The 24,309-nt window shown below is 48.9% G+C and overlaps 1 protein-coding gene across 3 annotated transcripts in view; it reads right to left on the minus strand.

The window, feature by feature from the left end:
- Positions 1–18,766, minus strand: part of LMAN2L (lectin, mannose binding 2 like) — a 43,091-nt gene extending 24,325 nt beyond the window's left edge. For 2 of the 3 annotated variants that reach the window (XM_075563182.1, XM_075563184.1), the window contains exon 1: positions 18,633–18,743. Coding sequence is in view for 1 of the 3 variants with exons in the window: in XM_075563183.1 (XP_075419298.1) it covers positions 18,633–18,656 (24 nt within the window). In the remaining 2 variants the exon portion in view is untranslated. Of the gene's footprint in view, positions 1–18,632 lie in introns of all 3 variants that reach the window. The other variant, XM_075563183.1, reaches the window with a different exon arrangement.
- Between the last annotated feature and the right edge of the window lie 5,543 nt (positions 18,767–24,309).

Raw genomic sequence — 24,309 nt, forward strand, 5'->3', positions numbered from 1 at the left:
ATTAAGAAAATGTTTACGAGAGTATGGAGCTGAAAGTTAAATAGATAAATCCACAATTAAAGTAGATGGGAAATCATCAATACATAGAAAACTTAAACAGCACGATCAACCAATTTGACCTGCTGACATTTTTGGACCACTTCACCCAACACAGACAACGGGGAGACATTCTTTTCAGGTGCAAATGAAACCTTTGCCCAGATGTTGCAGGCCAAGAGCACAGCCTGGGTCAAAAACAAACTTCCAAGGACTGAAAGCATTGGAAGGAAGTTCTATCATCACAGCAGAAGTAAATTGGAAATCAGGGACAGAAAGAACCCTGAAAAGACCTCAAATGTTTGGAAATGAAACAACTCACTTCGGAAGAACTCCCCCAGTCAGTGAGGAGATGGTAACCCAACCCAAAATCAAGACTTGATGATTTTACTCCTAATTATTTCTCAAAATGTATCACGTCCCCTTCATCCCTCCCTTTATCTTTCCTGGGGACCACGACGACGTGTGTCTCTGTTGTTCTCCAGGCCACCTCCTCCAGATGGCCACCAAAATGATCCAACCACCTAGCCACGCCATGTCCGTAGGGTCAGGGTTAAATGACAATCCAGTCTGGGGCAAGCCTTTGGAGAAGGCTCTGCTGTGCTGTTGTTGTTGTTGTTAGTTAGTTACCAGAGTCAGTACTGACTCATGAGGACGCCCATGTCAGAAGAGTGAAGCTTTCCTCCATCGGGTTTTCAAAGCGGGGGGCCTGCGTTCTGAAGCACCTCTAGGGGAGTCAAGGCACCAACCTGTGAATCGTAGTTGAGCACTTTACTGCCTTTGCTCCGTCTAGCGACCATGAGCACTAGGTCGTCTTGCAGGAGCCTGGTGACATCGTGGGGATGCACTGGAATGCGAACAGCACGGTCAGTCATTTAACCCCACTGACCGCCCCGTGGGAGAAAGAGGACGTCTTCTGTCCCAGTTACGATGTGCAGCCTTGGAAATCCTAGGGCGCCCTTCTACTGTCCGACGGGGTCACTATGAGTCAGAATGGACTCAATGGCAGGGAGTTTTTGTTTTTCAGGTCCTGTTTATGACTGTTAGGAATGGAGCTCTTGATACCATTTATGATGATGAGGACATTGAAGTTCCTTGGTGTAACATGCAAAATCCTATGCCTCGCATCCCCATCATCACACCACAGCCGCCGCCACCTCTCACTGTCATCAAGGGATGCTGACTCATAGCAACCCTATGGGACAGGGTGGACTGCCCCGTGAGTTTCCCAGACTGTCGCCGTTTCTGGGAGAAGAAAGCCCTATTCTTCGCCTACAGAGCAGTTAGTGGTTTCAATTGCTGCCCTTGCGGATCACAGTCCCATGCGTGACCACTATGTCACCAAGACCACCACCCCCAGAAACCACACAGACAAAAGCCCTGTGCCCTGCCGCCAACCCGCTTCCTCCCGGAAGCCTGCCCCGACTCGCTCAGGTAAGAGCAAGGCTCTCAGCGCGCCCCTGCGTACCTCCTACAGAGCACTTGCAAGAGACGTGTCTCTGGCCCCTCAACATACTTAACCAAAGTGCATCCTTCTTTCTCTCCTGAACGCAAACATAAGAGAAACATGAACAGAAGTCTGCTTTTCAGATTTAGATTCAGATTTATTTTCATTCATGCCCATGAATGAAAACTCTTAACCGTCCTTGATCTTTTCTATACGCCACCCAAAGCAGATGTTGTGAGAAGACATTAGGACGTAGAAATGTGTTCATGATCTGCACCCTCCACAGCTCCCCATGACTGCAGGACAAAGCCCAACGCCTTCGTTCAGTATGCATAACCTTTTCAACCCAAATCAAATCATGTCCATTAGAATGTGTGTCACCTTGCTTTCTGTAGCTTAATTTGCGGGTTACACATCTGTCTTCTCAACGTGGCTCGGAATCCTGGGCCACAGGAAGCAGGTCTTACTCATTTCCCATGCCACACTCCACCCACCCTCCCACCCGCCGATCCATCCATCCCCCAGCGGCAGGGGCTCGAATTATTTTGGATGAAATGATTTACACAGCGTTTCTCTGTCAGGTGGAGGTTTCGACAGATGATCGTCGACAGGTCTGTGACCTTCCTGATGAGGAAGAGGGGAAGAAAGGGGCAGGATGAGAGACAATGTACTGCACAATGAATCAGATGGTTTTGTTTGCGGCCATTGCCACAGGGAGAAAGTTCACGAAAGAGGAGTGTCTTGAAGCTACGGAAGCAGATCTCAGGTTTTGCGCTGCAGCTGCTGTTGCTGCTGCTGCTGTGGACCCAGCCTTGACTCATGGTAACCGGATGCATCGTGGCACAGACCACTGCCCAGTGCTGCGCAATCCCCAGGGTTGGTGGCCCACTGGACCGTTGTGAGCTGGCTTTCGGGAGTCAATTGCCAGGCCTTTCTCCCGAATCTCTCTAAATCGAGCCGCTCTACTGAGACCTGTTCAGCACTGTACAACAAGCAGACAAGGGGTGGCTGTGTGTGAGGCCACCAGGCGGGCGATCAAAGCTGGGCCTCCCGCATGGAAGGGTTGGCAGATGTAAACACAGAAGGGCACCATTCTTTTTTATTTTAATCATTTTATTGGGGGCTCGTACAACTCTTATCACAATGCATACATTCATCCATTGTGTCGTACACATTTGTACATTTGTTGCCATCATCGTTCTCAAAAGGTTTGCTTTCTACTTGAGCCCTTGGCATCAGTTTGGTATTTTTTCTCCTCCCTCCACACCACCCGCTCCCCCATGAGCCCTTGATAATTTATAAATTATTATTATTATCATTTTGTCATGTCTTACACTGTCCGACGTGTCCTTCAACAAGGGCAGCCATCTGAGGAAAGACAGGGATGATCTCATCTTGGTCTCTGAGGAAAGATGGGTGTGAACTCGTTTGATGTTTCAAAGCAGTGGCCCTCTGAGGTATCTTGGGGATGGCGGGAAGACCCCAGATCCAAATGTATTTTATGAAGCGCATTTATTAAATCTTAACAAGACAAAAGGACAAAAACAAACCATCCTGATTCACGAGGCCGTCAGTACCAGGCCGGAAGGGTGTATGGACGGGGGCGGAGGGATTCACAGCCACGTGGTTACCCCAGGGGGGCATGCACAACAAAGGGAAATGTAGCACAATTTGGGACAGACCAATTCATCACAAAGAATCCCATGAATCACCATAGGCAGAAGAGGGACAGGAACCAGGATCAGGACACTGATAAGGCAAGGCCCTGGGAGCAAGAAGGAGCCCTGGAGTGTGACATGACAGGTCAGCAGTTCAAACTCTCCAGCCATTTCCCAAGGGAAAGATGAGTCTCTCTGCTTCCATGAAGATTTCCATTCTTGGAAACCAGTGGGATAATTCTACCCTGTCCTACAGAGTCACTATAAGATTATGAGTTGGGAAGAGATGAGCCAGCCAGGGTGCAGTATAGCACCGAGGAAACACAGCTTTCCTCTAGTTCTTTAGTGCCCGCCCGCACCCCCCCCCCCCCGCTATCATGACCCCAATTCTACCTTTAAAATCCAGCTAGACCGGAGTACACAGTTACAGATAAGAACTGGAAACAGGGAATCCAGGACAGATAAACCCCTCAGGACCAGTATTGAGAGTAGCTATACCAGGAGGGGAAGGGGGAGGTAGGGAAGAAAGGGGAAACCCATCACAATGATTGACCTATAATCCCCTCCTAGGGGCACAGACAATAGAAAAGTGGGTGAAGGGCGACAACAGTCAGTGTAAGTAAGACATGAAAAACAAATTTTAAATTATCAAGGGTTCATGGGGGTGGGGCAGTGGGATGGATAGAATGAGCTGATACCAAGGGCTCAAGTAGAAAGAAAATGTTTTGAAAATGATGATGGCAACATATGTGCAAATGTGCTTGACACAATGGAAGGATGTATGGATTGTGATAAGAGCTGTAAGAGCCCCCAAGAAAATGATTCTTTTTAAAAAAGGTTATGAGTTGGAATCCACCGGATAGAATCGGTTTGTCCCATCCTGGGGTGTGCTGGGCCGGGGATGGGAGCAAACATGTCCTCCCTCGGGGCAAAGTTCTGTGCATTGTCGGGGTCTCAAATGAACTAGGGCTTCCCTGTAAAACAGCCGTCGGGAACCTAGGCTCTAATTAATACAGAGGTTAGCCATTTCTAAGAACACAGAGGAACAAACAACAGAGGCTGGAGATAGTCCTTGACGGTAGCCGTCTTCTGGGAGCACAAGCAACAACACATCTGAACTCCCAGCCATCTGCTCCATTCCGGCTCACAGGGACCCTAAACAGCAGGAGGGATTTCTGAGACTGGGGATGTTTTCCGGAGTAGAAAGCCTCCTCTCCCACAGGGGTCGTGAACTCAAACTGCTGCCCTTAGGGTTAGCAGCCCAATGAGTAATCCACTACACCACGGGTCCCTTTCTGGGATCCCAGGGCTCCTACAGTGTAGCTTTACGAGGGACGAGAGGTGGGGGGAAGAGGAACAGAACTATGTCTCCCCTGTGATACCGTCTGCGCACTGTTAGGTCCCGGCTGCTGCCTGGTAGAGAATGTGAATGGTGTCTGCATCAGTTCTGTGGTCCCTCCGCTTTCCTACTGCCATAGAGTCACCGACGGGGAAACTGTCGGGGGCAGCTCTCCTCTGTGCTAGAGCACCACTAGGAGTCTGCATCACCTCGGGGCAGCGAATCTTCTTTTTGAATCTCTATTCCTACAAAGAGCTCCCGCCTCAGAAACCCACAGGGGCCATCCTACCCTGTCCCTAAGCGTCCCTAAGAGTCTGAATGGGCTCGATGGTAGTGAGCTGGAGGGCTGAGGGTTTCGCTTCCAGTCTGCAAAGCCACGTAGTCTCCAGCCCCTCCCCACCTGTCCCTTTCCCTTCCCTTCCATCTTCAGATCCACCCCCTGGAGCTCAAAGCACTGCCCATCAGCCACCCTCCCAAAGTCGAGGGACAAGATCCTCCCTCCGTAAGGATCTCCTCTTCAGCCCCAAAGCCCCAGCAGGCCCGGCCCCTCCACTTCTCCAACACTAGGGCATCCTCAAGGAACCTTCCAGCCACAGACTTTTGAAAGTTGCCCCAGCCCCCAACAAGCTACAAACAATTAGTTGAGCTGCTTTGGAAACACACCAAGTCTGGGCCTCACCCCTAGACGCGTGATTCAATAGCTCTGGGAGAGGGCCCTGGATTGGGTTTTTGTTAAGTAACCAATTTTCATAACCACCCCCTCTCACATCCAGTATCTCATTTCCACCAGGCAATAACTTAGTCTGCTGGAGAAAGCAACCCAAACCATGCCCCCTGTCACTGAGTCCATTTCCAATCATGGTGGCCCTATAGGACAACGTAGAAGTACTCTATAGGGTTTCTCAGACAGTCAGTGTTTATGGGACCTGCCAGTCTCATCTTTCTCCTGCAGAGTGGATGGTGTGTTTGAACTGCCAACACTGTGCTCAGCACCCCAATACTTCACCTACATGTCATCAGGGCTCTGTGACGGGCAAGGCAGGTATGTGCATTTGAAAACTCCCATTGCCGCGTATCGTTGTGTCTTTGCATCAGTGACAACCCATAGTGACCAATATACAACAGAAGGGAGCTCTGCCTGGTCCTGCACCACCCTCGCAGCTGTAAGGGGGAGCCCAGGATTGCAGCCACTGTGTCACTGTGTCCATCTCCCTGAAGGTCGTCCTCTTTTCTGCTGACCAAACCATTGATATTCTTTTCCAGGGACCAATCTCTTCCTGAGAAGATGTCCTAAGTCCTCAGGACGAAATCATGTCATCCTTGCTTCTAAGGAACGATCTAGCTGTCCTTCTTCTGGCAGTCCGTGAGACTTTCCGATTCACCAATGCCAGCATGCAAAAGCATAACTTTGCAGGATTTGAAGATAAAGACCCGTGGGATCAGTTCAGAGTCAATTGCAAATGTGTGGTTATTCTTGGGTGCGGTAACATAACTCACAGAAATCCCATGTGAGGGCAGAACTGCCCCCCGTAGGGTTTTCTGGGCTGCGATCTCTATGGGAACATCAGCTGCCCTTTATCCCTCAGAGTAACTGAGTGGGTCGGAACCACTAAGCTTTCTCGATCAGACCTGAGTGCTTAGATGTTGTGCCACTAGACAAAACTCAAGCTGACTGCCATTGGTTTGATACAAACCATCGGGTAGAACTGCCCCACCATGAATTTCTGAGACTAACTGTTTACAGGAGGAGTAGAAAGACCCATTTTTATCCTTCAGAGCTGGCTGGTGGTTTTGAACTGCTGACCCTTCAGCTCACAGCCCAATGCATAACCACCACACCACCAGGGCTCCAGGGTTCCTTCCTGATCAGGTATGAGACTTAAATTGGGGGATGACATTTTAAAATAACCCCCCCTTGGAGATATACTTTAATATGCTCTGGAGGTGTGTACTATAAAACTTTACCCAAATCACAACAAGAAGTTTAATAATAATAATAAACATTCTGGGGTGAGGCTAGAACTTTATGTATGGCTCTTTCAAGGAGAGTAAGAGAAATTTAAAAAGTAGCAAGATGTTAATGACTGCGGACACTGAGTGGTACATGGGATTCAGACGGCCTCTTCTAACTTCATGTACTTTTGAGAGTTGCCACAATAAAAGGCTTTTAATAAAAAGCCTTTAACTATCTCCCTTGGAGATGATTAGGGGTGTGCATTTGTGGGTCTGATGTGCTGGGTATGCATTTGTGGCATTTTCTAAATTTCCTTAGGAAAATGAAAACTGCAATTATCTATAATCTAGGAAAGTTCATTGTGATCCATTTAACATAGTTGGTTTTAACTAAAGAGAAAAGTATCGGCAGTCTAGAAAAAAGAACTGCCAAGGGATTAAAACATGTCGGAATGTTTCAGCTCTGTGCAGGGGAGAGTCCCTCAGCGTCCTTGGTTGAGTTCCCGTCTAACTGTGTCCCCATCCACCCAGCCCACTCACGCCCCAGGCACATTCGTAAGCATGGCCAGCCTAACATTCTAATCCTTTTAGGCAGTTCCATTTCTCAGCATAAACTGAACAAGTAATCGCTGTTTAGGTACTTGTTTCATGCATGTGGCTTCCCTTCCCTCTCTGCTTACCCATTAGCCAGGAACGGATAAAAACCAATACCCTCCCGTCCAGAGCTCAGCTCTGAGGTGGTTGCAGGAAAGGCAGGACCCCCCTTGAATTAGGGACTGCCCCTGGGATAGAGAGGGTGAGCTTGGCAAAGAGCTGGGGCACACGGCTCACGGAGGATGGCAGAGTTGGAAAAGAGAGGGTTCTGGTATATTTTAGCTGGAATGAAAAAAAAAAAAAATTAACCTTTTTTTGAAGTTTTTTTCCCAATGGAAGGAGCACATTTGTTCTCCCTTCAACAATTTACACGTTTTGTTTCCTAATATAAGTTGCAAACTTCCTGCCATTGAGTCGATATGCCGACCTATAGTGACCCTGTAGGGCCCACAGTGACCCTATAGGGCCCATAGTGACCCTATAGGGCAGGGTAGAACTGCCCCCTTGGGTTTCCAACACTGTAACTCTTTGTTGAAGTAGAAAGCCACATATTTCTCCCTTAGAGCAGCTGGTGGTTTCGAACTTCTGACCTGGTGGTTGGCAGGCCAACCCGTGCCCCACTATGCCACAAGGGCTCCCAGTATTAGCTGCAATCGTTGTAACCCCCTTGAAATAATAGTATTCTTCCTACTTCCTTAGGAAAATGGGCTCCCCACTTCCATTCTCCCTCCTTTCCTGTTTGTCTGACTTCTGAGCCTAGTTTGGGGGCAAATGCTGCTGTTTGGATCTCACATGGTTGATGGTGCTGAGAAATACATCCCTCCTTGATATTAATCACTTTCTGACTCACGGCGACCCTAAGTACAACAGAATGGAACACTGCCTGGTCCTGCACCATCCTCACCGTCTTTGCGGGTTGAGCCCACTGTGGCACCTACACTACTGTGCCTGAGGTCGTCATTTATTCACTGATCCAGTTTACAAGCCTGGTGTCCTTCTTCAGAGACTGGTCCCTTCTGATAATGGCCCAGAGTACATGAAACAGTTCCGTCGTCGTCCTCCCTTCGGAGGACGATTCTGGCTGTACTCTCCCCAAACATTTGCCTTTTTCAGGCTCAGCTCTCCTCTATGACGGGGGAAAATGACTTCACTTCCCTGAGCCTCCAAGTGTCCGTCTGTAAATTGAAGCCGCCTACCTCACTGGGTTAGGGACAGCAATAAATGAAGAATGTGTGAAGGAGTCAAGTCGGAGACTTGAAAAAGTTCTACAGTAAAACCTACGAAAGCGGGAACCTGTGTAAGGCAAAAACCTGCAAGAGAAGGAAAACACCAACATGTTCCCGTAAAGTGAGTGGTAGACAGAATTTTAAACATTTTTAGTGTTATAATTGATCAAAAAATAAAATGAAACTAATTAAAGAGTTGCACCCTGTCTGTGGAGGACCAGCCTTCCCACAAGGGGCAGATCCACAGAGCAGTTGTGTAACTGAGGGGTAAGTTAAAGAGACATCAGACAAGATAAATCATGCAGGGGCTCCCATGTCGACAGGAACCAGAATGAGACCGTAATGTATTGTCTCAGAGTTATATAATCTCAGGCAAGCAAGCCACGGTAAGCTCATACGTAACAGGAAGGGGCTGTATTAGAGGCATGCATGTAACAGGAGGGGGACGAGCTAGGAGTGTACACGCAACAGGAAGTGGGGACACACGTGTGATAGGAAGGCACAAATGTAACAAGATGCGCGGGCTTGAGAGTCAAGATGGCAGCCTAACCTTGGTCGTCTCTGTTGGCTTGACCTTAGGTGTCTTTGAGCTCTTCTTCAGGGGAACAAGCATATGATCCTAATGGGGGGGGGGGCTACTTAAGTTGGGACAGACCATAGGGTCTGATTGCCTTTGGTAGCAGTCAACCTTCAGGCAGATAGATGTCAAGCAGTTGACCTTCAAGAGTAAAGTCAGCAACCACATGTTGGCAAACAGCACCTTTAAAGTTGGCACTGTTATGGGGCGACAATGAGGAGAATTACTTAGAAGACTGTGAGTGGGATGCATCTCCAACCCACGAATGGGAAGGTTCCCTCCACGGGAGCCCCAACCTCACAGACTCCTTGACTTATGAATGTTGAGTGTTTGTCCACATACACTCTCTTCATGGTTCTCTCAAAGGCAGACAATTGAGGCAACCTGAAAAACAAGGCAGTCCAAGAGTCCTGAGCTCCAGTTCTCAATCTCTCTGCACGATGGCTCTTGAAGCTTTGCTCTGGCCTGCCTCGCCCGTCTGAAATGTGTTCTGCAAAAGTTGGGTAGCTTCCTTTGTCCACAGGGGGAGAGTGAAGTGAGAGTAGACACGTGCATGTATATGCGCTTGACAGAGAGAGATTATTTATCTATGTGCATTTACTTTTACTTTTGTGGCAAGCATAGTCATGAATGTGGTGGAGCCTAAACTCAAAATCATTTCTGACCTCACAGAGGCCCTATGGGACAGAACAGAACTGCCCCTTGGGGTGAGACCGTAATCTTTACAGGAGCAGATAGCTTCATTGTTCTCTCATAGAGTGACTGGTGGGTTTGAACCACTGGCCTTGTGATTTGGCAGCTCAATGTGTAGCTCACAACGCCACCAAGGCTCCTTGTGGTAAAGCATCTCAAACCTCACTACCACCAAGTTGATGCCGACTCATAGCGACCCTACAGAACAGGGTAGCACTGACCCTGTGAGCTTCTGAGACTGGAACTGTTCATGGGAGTAGAAAGCCCAGTTATTCCAGGAAGATCAGATGATAGTTTTGAACTGCTGACCTCGAAGATTTCAGCCAAAAAGAAATAAACGGAAACCACGGACAGACTTGGAACTAAACACTAAAGGATCTGAGTCCAGAGGGCCCTGGTAGTATAGGAGTTACGCGTTGGGCTGCTAACTGCAAGGTCAGCAGTTCAAAAACACCAGCTGCTTTGAGGGAGAAAGTCGAGGCTTTTTACTCCCATAAACAGTTACGGTCTCCAAAATTTACAGGGCTAGTTCTGGTCTGTCCTACATCACCACGAGCCAGCATTGACTCAACAGCAGCAAGATTTTTGGTTTGGGGCACAGAGTGGAAGTGTGTGGAGTGAAGCGCCAGCACCAGGGTTTAAGTAAGAAATATTACAAAGGATCACTTGGCAAGTCAAGCCCCTAAGAAAAAGCGGCGTTGGTGGTTTAATGGTGCCCATTCTCCTTCTGCCTGTGGAAGACAGATGGAGAAGCTCTGAACTCTCTACAAGCTGTGGGGGGGGGGGGGATAATGCCTGGGTGTAGCTGAGCTCAACCCATCTGTCAGTTTATCTTTCTGTAGTGGCTTGTGTGCTCTTATAAGGATGGAAGTAGTGGCACCGGCATTTCTAATAATAGCAGGGTCTAGTAGTAGACAGGTTGTAGAGGAACTTCCAGACCAAGAGATTTAAGGTGAAAGGTCTGGTGATTTACTCCCCAAAATTAGCAGCTGAAAACCTTATGGATCACAACAGAGTATTGTCCGATATTATGTTGGAAGATGAGTGCCTTAGGTTGGAAAACTCACAAAATTCTGCCATGGAGTCGATGCCGACCCATAGCGACCCTATTGGACTGAGCAGAACTGCCCTGTGGGTTTCTGAGACTGTAACTGCTGATGGCAGTAGAAAGCCTCGTCTTTCTCCCACTCGTAGGGTGGAAGACATGCTACACAGTGCCTATAACAATGGATGACAACATGCCAACAACACGAAGATGACACAGCACTGGGGATGGTTTTGTTGTGATTGCTTTTTTTAAATATATATTTTATTAAATATATATATATATATATATATATATATATATATATATATATATATATATATATATATATATATTGTGGTTTGGGTGAAAATTCACACAGCAGATGCGTTTCCCGTTCAACAATGTATACACCTCTCGTTTCATAGCGTTCGTCGCAATCCCCTCCAAGTAGCAGCCCACTTCTTGACTCCTCCCTGGGACCCATGTTTCCATTCGTCATTGTTCCTTCCTGCCTCCTGGGCTCTGGTCTTAGGCAGAAGCAGCCCTCTGGTATGGGCGGTTAGCTGTTCTGAAGAGTATGTTCCGCAAGGTGTTATTGTGCATGCCACTGTCTGTCATTGACTTGCAAGGAGAGCCCTGCAGGGGCTTCCATTACAGGTGTCAAGGGTGTCTAAGGGCCTTAGTCGTGAGGGTTCTCTTAGTCTCTGTCAGTCTCTGTCTGGCCTTTTTATTTTTTCTTTATCTTACATTCCATTTTATTTTATTATTTTTAAAAACATTTTATTAGGGGCTCATACAACTCTTATCACAATCCATATATACATCAATTGTTTAATGCACATCTGAACATTCTTTGCCCTCATCATTCTCAAAGCATTTGCTCTCCACTTAAGTCCCTTTCATCAGCTCCTCTTTTTTACCCCTCCCTCCCCGCGCCCCCCTCCCTCATGAGCCCTTGATAATTTATAAATCATTATTTTGTCATATCTTGCCCTGTCCGACGTCTCCCTTCACCTCTTTTCTGTTGTCCATCCCCCAGGGAGGAGGTCACTCATAGATCCTTGTAATCGGTTCCCCCTTTCCAACCCCCTCTCCCTCTACCCTCCCAGTATCACCCCTTACACCCCTGGTCCTGAAGGGATCATCCGCCCTGGATTCCCTGTGCCTCCACCTCCTATCTGCACCAGTGTACATCTCTAGTCTATCTAGACTTGCAAGGTAGAATTCGGATCATGGTAGTGGGGGGGGGTGGTAGGAAGCATTTTGGAACTGGAGGAAAGCTGTATTCTTCATCGGTGCTATGTTGCACCCTGACTGACTCATCTCCTCCCCTAGTCTGGCATTTTTATGATTTCAAAAGTTGTTCTGTATTTTTCTGGGCAATGCTTTGTTGTTGGTGTTGTGCTGTTAGCCATTAAGGTCACCGTGATTCAAGGCCAACACCCACGGCAACTCACATAGCTGAGCCATCGTGACAACTGGGGCCCAGGAAGGGTGTGGGTGAGGTTGGGAAAGAGCTCTTCCGTGCTGTTGAGGGCACCACGCTGGAACGGCAGGTGCGCGGGATAACTGGAAACCATGGGGGGGAAGGAAACCGGCCTACGTGTTTTGAGGGATTTCCTCTCTAAATGTTATTTATTTTGCTTTTGTCGTTGAGGCTATACACAGCAAAGCATGCACGAAACAGCGTCTGCCTGCACAAACCAAGCCAAACGCACGGCCGCTGAGTCAACTCCAGCTGCTAATGACCCTATTAGACAGAGTGGAACCACCCGTGGGAGTTTCTGAGACGACGACTCTTCACGGAAGCAGCAGGCCTCAGCCCTCCCATCGACGTGTTTTATTTAGTGACAGGGATGGCATTCCTCAAGTTGGGCAACCGCTCGGACCCTCCTTTCCCGAGTGGTTCCTAACAGTGCCCACTGCCCACTAAGCTCTTATCTCTCAAGTTGCTGCTGTCGAGGGAGCCCTACACGACGCGGGAGAGCAAAGTCCCTGTCACGGACGTCCTCTAGCACCGGGTAGAACTGCTTCAGGAGTAGCCCCGCACAGGTAGTTCTCCAAAGAGAAAAACAATGCTCCAAGCAGATCTTTTTCCTTTTTTTAATAAGTAAGCTAAATTGGTGCTTGGTTTTAAGAAGGCTTCAGAAGACAGTTTGGGTCGAGGGTTGATAGATTATCACAGGGCGACCGTTTCCGGGATTCGTCCACCCTCTGTGGTTCTAGAAAAGGCTCATGAGAAGTCCAGATTCTCTTCTGCATTTCCCACTTTGCTCCCGAATCTTGGATCCAAGTGTCCCTTGATGGTAGCCAGGCACCATCCAGTTCTTCTGGTCTCAGGGCAGAGGCAGAAGTTCCTCCTGCGAGCAATTCCCTCCTGTTCCATAACCACACACAGAGACCACGCGCTGCTGTCTAGTAGATGCGGATTCACAGCCAGCCCATAAGACAGATAGAGCTGCCCCTTTGGATTTCCAAGGCTGTAGAGCTTAAGGAAACAGAAAGCCTCACCTTTGTCCTGAGGACAAAGATGGTTTCTAGGAAGAGCTGGAAGGGCTCTCCAGAGGTGCATGGCACCCTTGTGGGGAAGGACTAAGCCAACAAGGTGTACAGAATCCTAGAGAGGAGCTTGGTCAGTTTGGCCATCATTGGGCTTAATATCAGCCATCCCAGTAGTGGACAAAGGGGACCTCAGGAAAGAAGAGCTAGGTCAAGTGCAGTGTAGCTGAGAGGAAGTACTGAAAGCCGAATGAAGGCCTAGCACGATAGTGGGACAAGAGGAAAGTAAAAGGAACTAGGGGAGAGAAAGAACTAGGAGGAAAAGGACATTTATAGAAGTCTAAATACAGGCATGTGCATATGTGAATACATTTACATATAATGATAGGGACATATATTTATATGTTAAGTATCAAGGTAGCAGATGGACATTGGGTCTCTACTCAAGTACTCCCTCAATGCAAGAACACTTTGTTCTAATAACTCAGCATTCTGTGATGCTCACCTTCCCCACACGAGTGCTGAAGATAAAATTAGTGCATAGCAAATGTGGTGAAGAAAGCTATGGTGCCCGGCTAGCAAAAGAGATAGTGTCTAGGGTCTTAAAGGCCATCTAGCTTAGAAGTAACAAAGCCCACATGGAAGAAGCAAACCAACCTGTGTGATCAGGAGGTGTCAACAGGATCAGGTATCAGGCATCAGAGAGCCCAAAACAAACCATCACATCAATGTGAACGAGTGGGGCTGGAGTGGAGACCCAAAGTCCATCTGTAGACAATTGGACATCCCCTCACAGAAGAGTCACAAGGAAGGGACAAGTCAGCCAGGGTGCAGTATAGCACCGACAAAACACACAACATTCCTCTGGTTGTTTAATGCTTCTCCACCCCCACTATGATGACCCCAGTTCTACCTCATACATCCGGCTAGACCAGAGCATGTCCACTGCTACAGATAAGAGCTCTCGACACACGGGATGCAGGGAAGATAAACTCCACAGGAACAATAATGGGAGTAGCAATACCATGAGGGTAGGGAGAAGATGGGGGAGAAAGGGGGAACGGATCTCAATGATTGACGTATAACCCCACCCCCCACGCCACCCAGCGTGACGAACAACAAAAACAGGTGAAGGGAGACAACGGATGATGTAAGATATGAAAATAATAATAATAACATACAATTTATCAAGGGTTCATGAGGGTGAGAGAGTAGGGGTGGGGAGGGAGGAAAAAAATGAGGAGCTGATACCAAGGGTTCAAGTAGAAAGAAAATGTTTTAAAAAGGATGATGGCAACATATGTACAAATGTGCTGGACACAATGGATGTATTGATTATTATAAGAGCTGTAAGAGCCCCCAATAAAATGATTTAAAAAGAAGAAGAAGAGCCAAGAATAAAGCATGTCCTTTGGACCCCAGATCCCTGCATTTAGAATCTCGTCGTCCTAAAGCATGAGAGAGAGAGTTAGAACACTGGAGACCGTGAGGGACACCAAGAAGCAAGGGCTGAGAAATGGTGACCGTGGAGACAGCAGGACAGTTTAGAGGACTGCTGGGCCCGCAGAATTTCAGGCAAGAGGCTCCATGGCAGAGTCAGATGGCTTGCGGGCCCACCCCACCCAACAAGAGAGCAGAATGCCTTCAGACCAAGGCTTACTAAGGGAGTAGGGTACTGGACACTTGTTAATAATGCTAAAGAGCAGCATAGTTTTCCTGAGCATGGCACAGTCGAGGTCTGCCCCAAGAGCTAAAGGCCCAGAGGCCCAGCGCCGAGGCGAGGCCTGCCTGTGAGCACTGTTGACTGAAGAGCTGTATCCTGAACCTAGGACCCCCTCCCAGCGGGATGAACAACGGAAAGGTGGGTGAGAGGCAATAGAGGGAAAATTAAGATATAAAAATAATAATCCATAGCTTGTCAGTGGTTTGTGAGAGGGGTGGGTAGGCGGGGGAGCGAGGGGGAAGAAACAGGGAGCAGATATCAGGGCTCAAATGGGAAGAGAATGCTTTGAAAATGATGGCGGCGGCATATGTGCGAATGTGCTTGACACACTGGATGAATGTATGGATTGTGATAAGAGATGTAACAGCCCCCAATAAAAGTATTTTAAAAAGAAAGCAAGAACTGTATCCTGAGTTACGATTCTGAATTATAACCTAATGAATCCCTAACTGTAACTCTTGCCTTGAGTTTGATGTAGCCTTTGCTATAATCATCAAATCCAGTCCAGAAGTGGAGAGGGCCATCGGAGGAATGGCTGGTGTCCGGATTAGTAAAAAAAAAAAAAAAAAATTGTGTCAGGGTCCAGTCTGACCCACGTGACCAATAGAAGATGGAAGAAGTCAAGGTATGCCACCTTCTGAAACTAGGTCACAAAAGACACTGTGGCTTCCATCTCTCTCTCTCTCTCTCTCTCTCTCTCTCTGGGTCTTTCTCTCCCTTGGGAAAGCCAGCCACCATGTTGCCAGCAGCCTGGGCAGGTAGGTCCGCACAGTGGGCGGCTGCAGGCCCAGCCAGCATCGTGAGTGCAGTTCACAAGACGCCCTAAGCTGGAACCACTTAGCGCACTTGCTCCCTCGTTCTTGGCCTATAGAAACTATGACATAGCAAGGGTTGGATGTTTGAAGCCAGTGAGTTTTGGGGACAATTTGTTATTCGGCAAGAGATAACTAGCCTTCCTCCCAAAGACACGTGAAAAGGTACTTCAAGAAATGCTTGGGGGGAAGACTTATCACCTCATCCCATTGTCAGACTTCTGCCCAGGCTGCACACTGGCGGCTCTGCCCCTTGGCTCCCACAGCAGGGGTGGGGGAGAGAGGGGAGAGAGAGAGACCAGCAGCAAAGAGGTGTCTGCAACATTGTGTGAGCTCACCCAAGTGGGGCTACCTGCCAGGCAGTAGCACCTCACAGCCAGAGCACAGGGACCAGGGTTTCTCGACAAGGACTAAGCGGGACATGCCCCTAAAAGAAACCCAGCGACACTCCGTGAGACAGAACCAGTGAAAAGGAGGGAATTTAAACCGTGGGAGATTAAGTCAAGACTATTTACCCCTTCTTCCCCTCTTCCAACCACCGGGTCCTAACACTAGCAGAGGTCGGTCCTAATAAAAGAAAGGGAGAGTCGTGCAGAACCAACCCACGGCCCCTTCAACACGGCACCCGTGCCCACTGACTGAGACGATGGGAGGAAAGAAAGACTGCCAAACCCACCCCCACCAGCACCCTCCCCAACACCTGGAGCGGAAACCGGACCCAGGCCCGGCTGGAGCGGGAGGACCGGGGTAGGGGTAGGGAGTAGGGCCACAGATGGTGTACATCAGAAACGAGAGGCTAGCTGTAAGGAACCAGCCTGGACTTGTCATCCCCCAGTGGCACGAACTTGCTAGGATGTGCTCAATGCCTGAAGGAGGCAGGGGGAGAGGGGCTGGCAGACAGGAAAGGCCCGACTGGGAAAGAATTAAACCAAGTCAAGCTGAAATTGGGATGCCCTCCACCAGCTGTTTACACCCCTGTGCCTTTAGTAGTTTAGCCCTAACCCCTTGAGGGACAGCACCGTCCAGGGGTTAAGAAGGCTTGGGGTAAGACAGGTTTGGACAGTCCTGGAAATCATTTTTGTGATTCCGAGCAGTTCTCGAAATCTTCCGATGTCCACTCCCTTCTCTGTAAAAGGAGATGCGTCGTGGTGCCCCCAAAGTGAAACCCAAAGTCAGGGCAGAGGACACAGGGGCAGACCAGCTGAGGCTTCCACTCCGGGTCATGCCCCCAGCCCCACGTAAAGCCCTGACTGACCCTGCTTGCTTTTTCTGCCTACCCTCAAGAAACTGGTGTGACCTTGTCCAGGCCCAGTCAGTTGTCCATCTCTGGTAGGACCCATAGTAATGGAGGAGATCCCAGAGGAAGGGGAGATGCCGTTACTGGAAGAAGAGCAGCGGGAAGTTGGTTAGTGCCCCAACCATCATAATAGGTGTGCACTACATCTGATCTTGCCTTTACCTTACAAAAGCCAGCCGTAGCTCCCTCTTTGCTGGTCCAGAGGAATCACACATCTGGACATTTACACTGGGATAGCGATCTGACCCATCCCCTCATGGTATAGGTAAGGGCCCCAGTCCCAGTGAGAGGAGCTGGTTATTGACAGCTCAACAGGTATTTGGCACCTTGACCATCATTCAGGACAGAAGTGCAGAATCCTGGATGCTCAGGAATGAAGATCTATCTCCAGGGTTGTGTCGCTTTCTGGGTGGGGCTGGGAGTTACTGAGGTTCAGGAATCAGGAACTGGCCTCAGTGATTTGATTGAGATGCTTTAATGCTATGCATGAGCCAGGTTCTGTGAGTGGGCGGGCTATTTACATGGACAGCATTCTAACGCCCACCAGTGCTTGCAGATACCCTCCAACGGGAATTCCAGGAGATCAGACCTTTCACATTGTGGATCAGCCCAGAAATAAACTTAGTGTGGGCAAATCTAGATTCTTTCTTTTTAAGAAATAGAACAGGAGCTGTACCATGAGTTAAACATAGTCTCATAAAACTTTTCTCAGTCCCCTCCACTACCATGATCCCAATTCTACCTTACAAATCTGGCCAGACCAGAGCATGTACACTGGTACAGATAGGAACTGGAAACACAGGGAATCCAGGACAGATGAACCCCTCAGGACCAGTGGTGAGAGTGGCGATACCGGGAGGATGGAACAAAGGTGGGGTGGAAAGGGGGAGCCAATTACAAGGATCTACATATAACCCCCTCCCTGGGGGATGGACTACAAAAAAGTGGGTGAAGGGAGACGTCAGACAGTGTAAGATATGACAAAATAATAAATTATAAATTATCAAGGGTTCATGGGGGGAGCAGAGGGAGGGGAAAATGAGGAACTGATGCCAAGGGCTCAAGCAGAAAGCAAATGTTTTGAGAATGATGATGGCAACAAATGTACAAATGTGCTTGACACAATGGATTTATATATGGATTGTGAAAAGTGTTGTACGAGCCCCCAATAAAATGATTTTTTTTCAGTTATAATTTTGCATACTCATATATTTAAGGCTCCACTAGGGAGCCTTAGTGGTGAGCTGCTAACTCCAAGGTGATCAGTTTGAAACACCTGCAAATTTGGAGTTGGGGGGGGGGGGGAGGCTCGGGATGCATGGATGAAGCTCTCTTTTTCTTTTTATAAATCATGTTTTGGGGGCTCTTATAGCTCTTATCACAATCCATACATCCATTGTGTCCAGCACATTTGTACATATGTTGCCATCATCATTTTCAAAACATTTTCTTTCTACTTGAGCCCTTGCTATCAGCTCCTCATTTCTTTTTCTGTTCCCTTAAACATTACAGTCTTGGAAACTCACAGGGCTCTTCTACCTCATCCCATACAGTCACTATAGGGTCGCTATGAGTCAGAACTGACTTGATGGCATTCAAGTTTGGTTTTGGGTTTTTGGATTTACAAGGCTACTGGCTAAATTATCCTTATTTTCTACCCCTGACCCCTTGGAAAAATTCCGGGGAAAACTCCATTACCTTTCCATTTCATTTTTCCATGAACTTTTGAAGCCCCTTCGTATCACTCCTACCTCTTTTTTCATGGGTGGATTCATTTCTCCAAATCTCTCTGGACTGCTGAGCGGTCTGGATGTAGAGATGAGGATGACACAGCTAGGGCCCTTTAAGAAACTCCATCCGGGCCGGAGGAGGGAAGAGAAGACTGGAGAGGACGGAAAGGTTGACCAATACTTGACAGAAGCGTCATCATCTCTGGGCTCTGGAGCCGGTGGGTGGGGGGGATGACTTTCCTTTTTTCTGAAGTGTATCTTCTACTCTGACTGATGCAACTGGTAGTAAAGTATGCAGCTGCTGACATTAAAAAACAAACCAACCCCTTTTACTGTGAATTAGGTGAAAGCTGCAAAGAACAGCATCAGTTTCACACACGATATACACACATTTTGTTCCACTCATCCACCATCACCCCCTCGATATGCCCTCACTGACCCCACTTTCCCAGTGTTTCCTGTGTCCATTCCTCCTTCCTCCCCAAGCCTCAGAACAATGTCTTCAGGTAGATGCTGCTCTTTTGATCTTAAAACTCCCTGTCTTCAAGAGTCTGCCAACGCATAGCAAGGCTGCAGGGCAGGGTAGACCTGCCCCGGGGTGGTTCTGAGACCCTAACCTTTATGAGAGTAGAAAGCCCCACTTTCTTTCTCGGAGCGCCTGGTGGTTTCAGACTACCAACCCATTATGTCACCAAGGCTCTTTTGATCTTAAATGGATTTTATTCTAACACAGACATGAGTTCAGCCCCAGACCTGAAGGACGACTTGAAAGGCCTAGTCTTGGGGTTCCCCCAGTCTCTACCCAACAAGTCTCTTTTATGTCTGAGTCTCGTACCACACAATCGGCTCCCACTCTGCCCAGGGCCTTTGAATGGGATCCGTGTCAGAGCAGTTGGCAGTGGTCGTGGGGCACCATCTAGTCCTTCTGCCCTAGGGGATGTGGGGCCGATGCTTGCCTGATTCATGAGCCCAGGAACTGTTGTTTCTCTGTGTCTTTTTCATTTGCAAGGTTCTGCTTTCCTCCGGATGGGGCGAGGCCAATAGGTGCACCTTCCATGCACAGGCTACCTTTTGTTTTTGTTGTTGGTCACAAGCTCTCAAGACCCGAGGGACTGCTCACCAAAGAGAGCGTTGTCTTCATGAACCATGGTTAGCGCCTGGCCTTTTTCGCTTTAACCTTTTCCCATTTCCCAACTAAGAAAAGAGCTTAGGGACTGCGGATAATGACTCTAAAAATGGTTCCTAGGCACTGGGAAATCCTCAGGATTTGCTATCTTGCTCTTCCCTGTTTGTTTTTGCTTTTTGCTCTAGTGATTAATGATTGTGGTGGTTCTATAAATCTAGCGTCAATTTGAGGATTAAGAGTGTAGGGGTGGAGTCTAGGCTGTTAATCAGGATATGGCCAATGAGATCTGTGTGTGGGCATGGCCTTCCCCTACCTATTCTGGGAAATTGCTGAATTTTCCTCCTTGGAGGTGGGAGACTCTCGGCTCACACCCTGGGAGACATAGCAGCTGACAAGAAGCATGGACCCACCCTGGTGCAGCCCTGGGTGCTGGAGAAGCCATGCAGAGACCCCTGCCAGCGCTGTTTCCAATGACACTGGAGCCAAAGCCTTTCTACCCACTGGGCTGTATCTTCTACATTCAGCGTCATTGCATGTGTTTCATGAGGCTGAAGAGGACTTTATAGATTGGTATCGGCCATATGGACTAATATTGGACTAATGGACTTGTTCTCAACTGGGTTGGGATGTTTTCTCAATGTTCAATTGCTCTTGTATATAAATCTCTTTCTTATACACATATGTGTGTCCATGAATTTGTTTCTCTAGTCTACCCAGACTAACACATTAATTAACTTCTTAAAATGGGAAAGAGCATATGTATTTTGGGGGTGTGTGCAGGGGAAAGGCATGCCAGGGTAGCTAGCCTTGGGGCAGAGGGTGCTATAGCACACAAGGGGCCCAACTAAAAAGCTCAAACTCACTACCATTGAGTCAATGGTGGCTCACGGAGACCCTATGAGGGTGGGAGGGAACTGCCCTGTGGGTTTCAGAGGCTGTAACTCTTTATGGGAGTAGAAAGCCTCATCTTTCTCCCTCAGAGCAACTGGTGGTTTCGAATTGCTGACCTTGCTGTTAACAGCCCATCTCATAAGCCATTACGCCCGCAGGGATCCTTACGCACAGGGATGAGGGCAGCATGAGGGAGTAGGCAGTAGGGCCTGCAGGCCCCTCTTAGACTGGGAGTGCTGAGGGGCCCTGGGATTTCCCTTAGCAAGTCTTGCCTTGATGTACTGTGAGGTCTCTAGGCCCTGACTGAGGGGCTTCCCATCATAGTTTCTTAGTGGTGCCAGCACAGGAATATCCACGTGGGGGGCCCTGATGACCAGAAGCTAATTTTCTCATGGGCCGGGAGGTGAAATATCTGGGCTCAGGGCACCAGCTTTTTCTCTGGCCCTCACTCCGAAGGGGAAATCCTAGCCTCCAGTTTCCTAGGCCCTGAGTATCTCTTCCCCCAAGGTGTGCTTTCTTGCTTAAGGGCCTAATCTGCTTTTAAATCTCAAAATTGGTTAGGTTTCAACACACCCCACACTGAAGTGGGCCTTGTTAACATAGCAAAGAAATGTTAGTCCCAAATGAATTTATGTCTACAGACACACACCCAAAACTTGCCACCTTCAGTCTGACTCACAGCGAAAGCGACAGCTGCCCCCATGGGTTGATAACGCCTGCCCAGAGTGGAAAGACTCTCTTTCCTCCCACAGAGGGCCTAGTGATTTTGAACTGCTGCCCTTACAATGAGCAACCCACCGGGGCTCCTTCCACAGGCGCAAGCTGCAGAATTCTGATATGCATCCCGTGACTGTTAAGTTCTGACTCATTGCGACCCAATGTACAACAGAAGGGAACACAGCTCGGTCCTGTGTCCCACCCACGACTAACTGTGGGTGTGCAGCCACTGTGCCCGTCCACATCCATCTTCTTGCCACCATGTCCATCCAACTTCTTGATAGTTTTCCACTTTCTTTCTTTCTTTTTTTTGCCAATACTCTACCAGGCAGGATGTCCTTTTCCAGAGACCGGTGTCTCCTGATGAGGAGCTCCGGAAGCATAGTGTGTTTCACCACAAGGCCAATAGTTCAAAACCACCAGTTGTCCCATGGGAGAAAGATGAGGCTTCCTATCCTTGTAGACTTCATCTCCACAGGAGCATTTCTACCCAGTCCTATAGGGTCACTGTGAGTCAGAAATGACTCATGGCAGTGTGTGTGTCCTGATCATATGTCCAAAGTACAGGAGACAAAGTCTTACCCTCCTTGCTTCTAAGGAGCCTTCTGGCTGTACATCTTCAAAGACAGAGTTTCTTTTGGTGGTCTGGACCACAGTGCTTTCAGGATTCTTGAGTCTTCCTTCGTCGTGGGCCAACTTTGACATGCCGTGAGCCGACTGAAGATAGCACAGCCTGGGTCAGGCGCGCCTCGGTCCTCAAAGTGACCTCCCTGTGCTTCAGCCCTTCCAAGAGGTCCTGTGCAGCAGACCTGCGCACTGCAATGCGCCATTTGTGTTCCTGACGGCTGCTGCCAAGAGTGTTGATTGAGGATCCACGGAGAATGAAATCCTTGCCAACTTCAATCTTCGCCCCCCCCACCCGCGTTTAGCCTGATGTGGTCTGTTGGTCCAGCTGTGGGGAGTTTTACTTTCTTTACATTGAGCTGCATACTCTGAGGAGACACAATTCAACCCTTCTCTCTCGGACTTGCCCAAGTCTCTTCAGCCCCAAGCTCCTTAGTCTCGCCTCCACCCAGCCTCCTTCCTCCCCTCACTACGGGCCCAACAGCTCCAGATAGGGTGTTATTTAGACCTAGGCGACCAACCCCTCCTCATCCTCTACTGAGTGTTCTCCCTCCAAACGAAAACGGAGAGAAAGAACAAGATGTCTGCGGCTGAAATTAGGCTGGTGAGGTCCACTGAGCTAAAGAAACGGACAAGTGCCCGCTAAAACTCCTGGCTGCAACATTTTCATCGTCCTCAGGATTACTGATGATGTTTCCTGAGTGCTGACCACAGGCACCTTGTGAAGTGCTGACTGTGTGTCCAGAGCCCCAGGTCACAAGCAGGCAGTGAGCGAGTCCAGCCCCAGCAGTGCCTCCAGGGCCTGGCCTGGATCCCCCGGGTGAGGCATCCTTCCTCTTGTGGTCCTGGCCTAGAAGGGAAACACTTGTTCTAAGGCCAAAGGAGTCTGGAAGCCAACCCGGTTACTATGACCTCTTCTTCATTTCACCTTTGCTGCTCTGGCGTTGGACCTCCTAATGGAAGAGCGCTTTTTGACCTGGCCTGGGCCCTCTGACCTGGCGTTTTCATCCTTTGTTCTAGCTCAGGGAGGTCTCTGCCTCAGGTAGAAATCATGCCCCTTGAATGCCTGCCCAGCCAGGTGCTCATCCCTGCTTGCTAGGAGGACTTGAGTTGGGATTTGAGGAAAAGGCAGCACCTCAGCTAACCACCCACTTCCTCCTTCTATGGAAGGTTGACTGCCCCTTCCCATCCGAGACAGCTTAATGGCCTAGATGAGACGTCACCTGTCAGTGTTCAGTTATTGTAGAAGTACAGCCAGCCAGTCCACAGACCACTACATGTATTGATGATGACCCCTTCCTCACCCTGAAAGGGCGCCTCATTCCTTCCAACCAAGCTCTTACACCCCAAGATCCAAGGCACCCCGCGGGCTCGCAGCACCACTAGCCGAAGGGCCAAACTTGGGGAGTCCAAGGTTGAAGAGGCCTATCAATTCCAGGCTAGGAATGGAGCACCAGAGCCCAGGGCTGACTAAGGATCTTTGGTCAGCACTGGACACCCTGCTGTGCCCAGCATCAGCACAGTGTCCGGTGGACAAGAAAGCTTTAAGGCTGTTTCCCCTGCACAGAAAGAATTGGACTCAATGATAGAAGGCGTCTCAAATGCGCCCAGCTTGGGCCTCAGGGCCCACACCCCCAAAGACCTGTCAGGTGCCAAGATCTCATGAGTGGAGTGCTCTGAGATGTTCAGGGCTCAGGATCCCAAAAGACAGTCTGACTTGTACCTGTTTCCTTCTTGGTTCTCTCAAAGCCTGGTCAATAGGAGCCACAGGAATGCCCCGGCTTCCGGATTCTGCATATTCATAGAGCGTTATCTCCACATCATGGCGCCCTGGTGGCATTGTGGTTGACATGTGAGGCTGAGAACCACAAGGTCAGCAGTTCAAAGCCATCAGCTGCTCCTCAGAGAAAGATGAAGCCCTTTTGCTCCTGTGAAGATTGACAGCTTCAGAAGCCCTGGTGAGCAATTCCACTCTGCTCTCTAAGGCATTGTGTCTCAGCTCCAAGTAGTAGTTTAGTTGTGGTTGCTTTTTAATTTCCCCACAAGGGAGCTGAAGAAGCCCCGTGGTGTGGGGTTATCCTGTGGCCTGCTAACCACATGGTCGGGACTTTGAACCTACCAGTTGCTCCATGGAAGAGAAATGACTTTCTCGCAACTGGACCTGTAGCCAGCATTATGACCAATGGATAACAAATGGAAGTTGTCAAGCTCCATTGTCAACGCTCATGGAAGCAGCAGCCAAGAATTAAATGAAGTGAAGAGGGTATGGGACTGGGCAGTGTTTCTGTCTGTGGTACATGGGTCTCGATGAGTCAGAATCAACTCAACTGTCACCTAACC

This window comes from Tenrec ecaudatus, chromosome 11 (genome assembly GCF_050624435.1).
Source record: "Tenrec ecaudatus isolate mTenEca1 chromosome 11, mTenEca1.hap1, whole genome shotgun sequence".
Classification (NCBI taxonomy): Eukaryota; Metazoa; Chordata; class Mammalia; order Afrosoricida; family Tenrecidae; genus Tenrec; species Tenrec ecaudatus.